The sequence below is a fragment of the Vigna radiata genome, chromosome 4 (assembly GCF_000741045.1).
Source record: "Vigna radiata var. radiata cultivar VC1973A chromosome 4, Vradiata_ver6, whole genome shotgun sequence".
NCBI lineage: Eukaryota > Viridiplantae > Streptophyta > Magnoliopsida > Fabales > Fabaceae > Vigna > Vigna radiata.
This window is the reverse complement of record NC_028354.1, coordinates 10,025,535-10,034,319: the sequence shown is the minus strand read 5'-3', so window position 1 is coordinate 10,034,319 and position 8,785 is coordinate 10,025,535. Positions and strand designations below refer to the sequence as shown.

The window sequence follows — 8,785 nt, the reverse complement described above, 5'->3', positions numbered from 1 at the left end:
ATGACCACCTGTCATTAGTACAAAATGACAACACAGTTACCAACAAAGTAGACATGAAGTGAAGGCAAAGTTAATTGTATGACTATAGTTACCTTGGTAACCAATATCTCGTTAACCATGACTGCTTTTGAAATTTGTTGAGAACCTTAGGGCAGACAGAACCTTGATATAATGCCATTTTATTCATGTTGGTAGCCCATCTCTTCATAATGTAAACCCTAATATCTTCTAACATGGTAATAATTAGCTTAGACCTAGTTTGAACTAGCACACTATTGAAGCCCTCACACATGTTGTTGACAAGAGTGTCACAATGCGATGTAGGGGCAAATCTAGATCTTGACCAAAAATTGCGAGATGAATATATCAGTAAATATATTCATTCAAACTAAATATAACAGTAAATATAAAGTATGAGGAACAATGAATACATACCTAGGTGGAATTGCAATCAAGTATTTAAATGCGTCTACATTGACCTCTTTAATTTTCCTCATTTCAGACTCCCATAGTTGTGGATATGTGGTTGTTGTTGCACTCCTAATGAGACGTTTAAGGTCTTTTCCAGGATATTGCTTTCTAAAGTTTGAATACAAATGTCTAACACAATATCTTTGGTCTACCCTAGGTAAAAGATCCTGAAGAGCTTGCAAAAGACCCTAACATTTAAAATGACTATAGTGAGCTGAGTTATATGTGAAATATATTCTACTTAACATTTGTTTTGACTGACTGACCTTTTGTTGGTCTGAAATGAATGTGCATGATGAACAAACATCTTCCCTACCAAGGTCCTGAATGAGAAGGTCCAAGAACCAAGTCCACGAGTCTTTGTTTTCTACCTTAACAACAGCATATGCAATGGGCAGAATTTGTTCATTTCCATCTCTTCCAACTGTTGTTAGTAACTCCCCTCCATACTTGCCTTTCAAAAAACATCCATCCAATCCAATAATGGGTCTACTACTAATGAAGCTATCTTTGCAGGCCTTCAAGCATACATAAATTCTATTGAAAATACACTCATCATTATGATTTTTAACTTTTATTTGGACTGTTGAACCTGGATTTCTTTGCAAAAGCTCATGACCATAATCATGGAGTCTTCTGAATTGTTCTTTGAATGACCCCTCAATAATTCTAACCTATCTAGCACTACTGAAGCACCTCCTAAACTGTACCAAAATTCTTTTATGTCTATATGACCTAAGGCTTTCATTGAAGCTAATATTCCAAAATAGCTCCACAGGTCTGGATCACAAGCCCATTATTCTATCTCTCCATCAAATTTTAAATTTCCATTATCTTGTGTAACAAAATGGCCAGTATGGTGGACCAAAACTTTAATACATTCATCAGGCATGCTATTTTATGTATGAAGCACAAGATTTAAAGACCTCTAAGTCATGGGGGAAAAATTATTATTACACTCCCTACTCACTAAGGAAACACTCACACATAAAGGGGACAGGGGAACAAACTAACATCCCCACTAGAGATACACTCACACAGACAAGGGGACCACTACTTCTATACAATTTCAAAAATTAAATTTTGGGACCACAATGTCTGCAATGTAGTAGACATTTGAAGATGCAAAATTGGGTCCCATCATACAATAAGATACCAAATTTGGGACCCATCACAGAACACAAAGCAAGAAGATAGCATACACATGTTATAAAGATAGAACAACAAAATCGGGACCACAACGCATAAAGATAGCAATATGAGTACATCCGCATAAACGAAACAACATAGCAAACTAACCTTAACTGGCGTAAACCTTCACTTCGGTTCCTCCACCTTCACGTGATTGTCTTCGTCTACTTCTTCTTCTTGATAAATGAAATCCCTAATTTTGACACTCACTCACTCCCCAAGTTAAATCCCTAACTCACTATATAGCAATCCCTAATTCCCTAATACAACTTCAGTAAAAAAAATCCCTAAATACAAATATCCATGTCAAAAACTAATTTTTTAAATGCAAATTTCCACATAATTGAATCACTATAAATGAGCTACTAATGTATGCATCCACATCATCACCGTCAGACGCGTCAGTCGAAAATTAACGGAGAGGGCTTTATTGCCTCAATTAACAAGTATTTGGATTCAATTGGAACAAAAGAAACGAAGACCCAGTTGAAATTCACAAACAAATACGAGGACCAGAAGACATATTTAACCCAATAAATATATATTGATAATTCTATATTTTTTAACTAACAACGTTCTCTATAATAATGCTAAGGAATAATATTCGTACTTAAATTTTCATAACCAGAAGACACACATTTGCATCGGGTGTGTTTCTTGTGTCTTGTATACCTATTTCTAGCAAGGAATTTGACTACAAATTCAATGCAGAAGGTGTTCTGTCTTATTCCCATAGGCAGAACAAAGCACACAAAGACAAACATTATTAAATTAAGGTACATAATTTCAATCTGGTAGCTACATAAATACATGGAGTTGTGGTTGCAACTAACTACAAAGGCATCAAAACACTTAAACTTTGTTCTGCATTCTAAAATGTCCAAACAACCGTTTAAGCTAATCTATCAAACACGAGCTTTTTGTTTGAAAGAAAGTAGTGAAACCTCTAAACTAACCACAGAGTTAATTGATGAAATTTGAAGCTTCAGGGGCATTTGGGTCCTCCTCTTTTGGTCTTCCAGTTGTTGTAGCAAGGGCAAACCTGTTTGTTGCCATAAGTTCCAGGAGGCACACACAAGCACTTGGCACAGCACTTCTGGCAGAAAAACAGACACGGTTTCTTGTATTGCGTATTTGAACATCTAGCTGTGCAATGTGGTCCACATTCTGCAGTTTTTTGCATTCAAGAAATATCATCACTTTCCAAAACAAATACAGAACAAAAAAATGGAAAGAAAGAAAAGAGAGAGAGAGAGAGAGAGAGAGAGAGAGAGAGAGAGAGAGAGAGAGAGAGAGAGAGAGAGAGAAAAGGGAGAAGAAATAAGTGCTGAAAATTTATGTCAGTCTAAGAAATTATACTGGTAGATAAGTGTTTAACTGATGAATGCAGCTAGTGATTAACTTGTAGAACCTGTCGTATAACTTCACTAATCAAGTCTCTTATATTAAACTAGTAGTTATGAATTTGTGATGGAAGCAATTTTAACAACATAATTTGTCCTCTGTTGTCAGTAATTTAGTATTACCTTGTGGTTTAAGACTGCCTTCAGTGATGCCACGCTGCAACTCACAAACAATAAGTTAACATAAAAGGGAATTGAGAAACTTGTTGGAATAAAGATCAACATGTGGGTCACTCATGCAATCACTAAGATGTGTAGTTAACTGTTTTAGAAATGAAGATTTAAAGCTCAAGGGTATAATTTCCATGGAAATTAATGTGTGGAAGCCAAAAATATTGATATACTTTTAGTCTGATGAGAACCTCTTAATTAAATGATAGTAAAAAAGTTCCTTCCATTTACTTGTGATACTATGTTGTAACTGATTTGAAAGAGTTTCAGAAAAGGAAAGATTTCGAGATTCTAAGTAAGTTGATAGTGCCATAAGATATAAGAGTGATGTGATTAATCATTTCATCAAACCAAAACAGAAATTCTCACATTATAGCAAAAGAAGAAGAACTCACATTGGGAAAGTGTGTGGTGTTTTCGTTAGGCTGAGGAGGTGGAGGAAAGTGGGTGGTGTTTTTGTGAGGTTGTGGAGCTGGAGCTTCAACCGTGGACACAATAATCTCTGCCTGAAAGCATAATTATCAGAGTGTGCCACATAAATATAATTAGCATAGTCTATAATGTCAGAAACACCACTTACACCTTCAGCAAAAGAAAAAGCATGCTGGAGAAATCTAATGATAGAAGAGCAAATTAATCAACAAAGGACTTAAAGAAGCAACATTGTATTGTTTATTACTTATAGTTATAGCTACTGCACTTGTACATTTAATTCCATTCCTTAAACTCGATGGTTTTCTACTTTGCTGCCATCTCTGGTCAGAATAAATAAGATTAACAAACTAAATCAAGAACGGCATGACCCTAAGCTAACATCATCTTCAAACAATGAAGTGTACTATTGTGAGCAAAAAGTTAAAGAATTTCAAGTGGGAGTAACAATGCAGAGCTTAAAAAGTAACAGAGTAAGACTAGTGAAGCTGAGGTCGGAGTTATCAGAAAATGAGAAACAGAACTATAGGATTTGCTTTGGCTTACATGGTTTTGTACAAGAAGAAGCAGCATTTGAACAAAGAAGAGCACAACAATGCTTAGCTTTCTTTTCATTGCTCAAAATGGACCTCACACAAAGAAACTGAGAGAAGAAGAAATAGTGAGGTATTCAGAAACTAGTGACACATGAGATTTTGAGTCCATTTTATAGATGAAATGAGGCACTAAATGTAATAAAGTTATCTTTTTGTTTTAGATGGCAAAAGCAACAGTCCAACCTTTGTTTTCCGAAAAAGGCAATTGCATACTCTGCTTAGTCAAACACAATTACAAGCTCATCCTTCCCTACCCTTTCCACGCCATTTTGCTGGTTGAATCATTTATGAGTAGACACATATACCTATGTGTTATGCATAATATCCTTTTTTTAAAGGTTGTGCATATTAGAAAATGTGAAAGATCACATCAAAAAAATCATGACAGTCTTGAATTTACTCTCTGACATTAAAATTGTGCAAGAAAAAATGAATTATCAGCATGGTACAGAATAACTTTAGACATTCTGACACAATGCTTTAAGGCAGATGAACAAAACATGTTCAGTGTGGTTTTAATTGTCACCTTGAAACCGAACACACTACTAGTAGTTTAGCAAACCCTGTAATTTCTCAAATGAATGCACAAATAGGCTAGCAAATCCTATTAAATTAAGTGCACGTTTGTTTGAGTTTATTTTGGTGAAACAGTTACTTTAATTAGCAGCTTTCTGAAAGAAAAATACTTTCTGTAAGCAACCCTTTTGCTAAATATGCTTTTTCAGTCATTCCTTCTTAAGTACAATAATTGCCATAAAATGACAACCGAAAATGTGGATGAGCTCGTGACAAATGAAGAAAAGGAGTGAAAGATCAGAAAAGACCCTTTTGGTGCTGGTGAGTTAGACCACAAAGAGGAGCCAAAACCTATAAACTAGGGTTAAATGAAAATGAAAAGAAAAAAAGAAAGCATGGTGAATAATTGTTGAATCTTACTACAAGTTAAAACTAGGAGCTGATGCAGTTCTTTCATGTGAATGGTTAGTGTGAAAATGACATGTTGCCACCTCACATGTGCATCCCCATGTGATTTCCCAATTCAGTCTCAGAGTAACTAACTCAGAGTGTGACACAAGAACTAGGAAACACAGTACACTAACCTCTCACCCTTTCTCTTCCTTGTCCTTTATATAGACCTGCCACTATGAGAATCCTTTTCAGTAACAATACCATTCCCGTGAACTTGTTTATGCATTTGCTGTATTTTCTTTTTCACCCTTTGATCTTCAAGTTTTAGCAGTTTTTTTGCTGGTTTTTTGAGGAGTGTCCTTCACATTTTGCAGCAATCCTTTTCAGCCCTTGAATCACATCACATATCAAACAAATCTTCTGAAAATGTAGCAATTTTTTTGGGTTAAAATACCTTTTTAGTCCCCAAGTTGGGGTGGGAATTTTCATATTGTCTCCGTTTTCAAAAATGATTGCATTTGGTCCCCATGTTTTCAATTTTGAGTGCAATTGATCCCTTCCGTTAAGTCTATGGTAACAGCGTTAAGAGTTAAGTGACTATGCATGTTATGTGGCAGCAAATGTTATCCAACATAACATGCATAATCACTTAACTCTTAACGCCATTACCATGGACTTAACGGAAGGAATCAATTGCACTCAAAATTGAAAACATGGGGACCAAATGCAATCATTTTTTAAAGCGGGGACAATATGAAAATTCTCACCATTTTTTTTCTGTGGATAGAGATGTTTCGATCTATGTCATTGTGATACTATGTGGTCTTTTTTATCATCACTAGTAAAAAAAACATTGCTTTGGTTATGTTAGGTTTAATTTAACTGTGTCAATATTTTTGCTTTGGAAGGTAGATTTTGGAATAAACAATTTTGATTTGGTTCCCAGATTAAAAGAATGGACATATTTCATAATTTTTGAAAATGATAGTTTTGATATTTTATATTAAATTAGTTAATTATAAAATGAATTAATGAATGAAGTAAAAAAAGTATAGGAAGTTGTGGAGTTTTTAGAATGGGGTAGGATTTTTTATGCATAGAAAAAGGTGGGAAGTGTTAACCGTCCATTTGAACCAGTGAGAAAGTAGGCGGGTTAGGTATTCAGTTTGTTCTGTTGGATTGAGATCTTGAAGGAACGTATTCAGCAAACTTCAAGATAATTTCTGTCTAAACTTAGCATATCAAATGTTTCACGGTTCTCAACCACTCCTCTCCATTTATAACTTTAAGATACGAGGATATGCTAAGTCTTATAATACTTAAATCCAACTTATCAATTTTATTTTATAAATAATTTACTTCAATGTTTTTTATTTTATATTAAACTTAATTAGTATTTTGTTTTCAATGCTAGTTAAGTATTTATATTATGTGAAACTTTTTCTCCACCACTAATTTATTGTTTTTAATAGAAATTAAACAATATTTTGTTTTTTCTCAATCCCTTCATTCTTTCAAAAGAACGAAGGAATGCAACACAATCATAACTATTCAAGAAGAATTTAATGAGAACATTTTGTGAAGCTCACCAAGTGCCTAGAACTTATTTGACAACAACATGAAGTAAAGTTTTATAAAAAGAAATATGAAATAAGGAAGAGAGAATACAAATTTGTCAACTAACTCCATAAGTATTTTGGTCTTATAACACATTTATTCATTACATTTGCATTGTCATCTCCTTAGCCTATCACCAGCCTCCCCCATCACTACATCATGAGCGTGTATCACCACCATTTTTACCATACTCTCCATTTCCCTCTTTTTTTCCTAAGTTCATCCACTCTATTATCCAGACTCAGTATAATTTCACATTCTCCAAACTTGCAAGCACATAAAAAACCAAAACAAATATATATATATATATATATATATATATATATATAAACAAAAAAAATAATAATGTTATCTGAACTATTTTTATTCACTATAAATATTATTTTAAAGTTCTTCCTTAGAAGGATGGAGATCCTCCTAAGTAACTCCTCAGCATTTCAATTATATCTCACAATCAAAAGAATCCACAAGCTAAAAAAGAAAATTTTACTTTTTCTAAATCTCGTCCAATAACAAAATCTCCCTTAAGAACACCCTAATTGATTTTTGTTGGATTTTAAAGTACAAGAGACAAAAGAATAAAAGGGAAATTGTTATCTCTTATTAAGCATAAACAGTAAATATTTATACTACATAATTTGTAACTAACTTTGAGAAATATATGTTAAACTAATTAATTAAATAATACATAAAATTCTCCTAAGAAATAGGATAGAAATATATTTTTATTTGACTGATTTGACTCCTTCAACCACATGTTGTTTGAGTCACAAAATTCTAACAATCTCCTCCTTGACTTAAAGTCAGCATACACTAGGGTAGAAAGGGCTTTAGACATCTGTTATTTTGGGCTTTTAACATCACATCCAGACCCGACGCCTATATATGTGATGTTAATGGGACGTCGGACTTTGTAGGTCTGACGTCGTTATAGACGTCGGTTAAATGTCATGTCCGATGTCTATACAGACGTTGGTCCATGCAATTAACTAATGTCTAAGGGCACTATAAAGACGTTAGACATGGCACTAACCGACGTCTAAGGACACTATAAAGACGCCAAACATGGCACTAACAAACGTCTAAGGGCAGAATAGACGTCGGATATGGCATTAACCGACGTCTACTGAGTATTCGTTGTATTTTAATGTAGTTTTGCTCGTGTCTTTGGGTAGCGTTGTAGCACCTCCTCCCTTTGCTAGCTTCTTTGTAAGAAAAAATTGCGCCTTTTCCATCTCTTATGGCATTTCAACCCAAAACAGAACCTGAGTCGTTACCTAGTTCCATTCCAACCGCCAAAGAAAAAGAGTACGGTGACATGGAAACTAGGCAAGGACCCAGGTTTGGCTTTAGGTTGAAATGTCATAAGAGATCCAAAAGACGCTAGCTTTTCTTACGAGGAAGCTACCAAAGGGAGAAGGCGCACTATGCTACCCAAAGACACGAGAAAAGTCGCACCAAAACACAACGAAAACTCATTTTAATCGGTTCAAACAAAAGATAATACATCACAGATTACTTTAATCTAAGTAAACGTAAGATTAAACGGTTCAAAAGAGATCAAACGTACCTGTAAAAGGCGAAGGAAGACGATGAAGTACGTGTAACTGTCGATTCGTAATGTCTTATTTAAAAGGATATCAAACGTAGATTTCCCTAGCAGCCAACGTCTACTCTCGAATATACGTCGGAGATCTCACTAATGTGACGTCCATTCGATTTAAAAATTAATATTCGTGGTACATATAGACGTCGGATGTAGGGGGCATCTGTTATGAAACAGGTAGGCTTCGTTTTACACCAAGAGGGGGGTGAATTGGTGTTAGTTCAAAAACAAAATATTTTCGCAATCTTTAAACAAAAGTGCAAAGCTTTTTTCTCTTTCTTGAAATGCAAACAATGAAATTTCTATGCAGCGGAAAAACGCAGTTGACAGCTAAATAGATAAGGTCGACTGGAAATAAAGAGTGTAGGGATAGAGAAAATCAAACACTG

At 34.6% G+C, this 8,785-nt stretch overlaps 1 protein-coding gene across 2 annotated transcripts; it reads right to left on the bottom strand.

Annotated features, from left to right (window-relative positions):
* Positions 1-2,247: 2,247 nt before the first annotated feature.
* On the bottom strand, positions 2,248-4,537 carry LOC106759008 (gibberellin-regulated protein 6-like). Of its 2 annotated transcripts, XM_014642021.2 has the most exons (5): positions 4,448-4,537; positions 4,215-4,311; positions 3,632-3,742; positions 3,189-3,222; positions 2,248-2,829 (listed from the first exon to the last, which is right to left on the bottom strand). In XM_014642021.2, the coding sequence occupies exons 2-5, from the start codon at positions 4,281-4,283 to the stop codon at positions 2,648-2,650; spliced, it is 396 nt and encodes a 131-aa protein (XP_014497507.1). In that variant the 5' UTR covers positions 4,284-4,311; positions 4,448-4,537; the 3' UTR covers positions 2,248-2,647. The 2 variants fall into 2 exon arrangements, with proteins under 2 accessions (XP_014497507.1, XP_022635240.1); XM_022779519.1 differs by lacking the exon at positions 4,448-4,537 and having other exon boundaries at positions 4,215-4,430.
* Positions 4,538-8,785: the final 4,248 nt, after the last annotated feature.

Excerpts from the sequence above, each read along its gene's own strand:
- LOC106759008 (XM_014642021.2), bottom strand. The coding sequence starts at position 4,283 with ATGAAAAGAAAGCTAAGCATTGTTGTGCTCTTCTTTGTTCAAATGCTG. Across the intron at positions 3,743-4,214 it reads TTCTTCTTGTACAAAACCAT|GCAGAGATTATTGTGTCCAC; the intron begins GTAAGCCAAAGC and ends TTATGCTTTCAG. Across the intron at positions 3,223-3,631 it reads ACACCACACACTTTCCCAAT|CGTGGCATCACTGAAGGCAG; the intron begins GTGAGTTCTTCT and ends TGTGAGTTGCAG.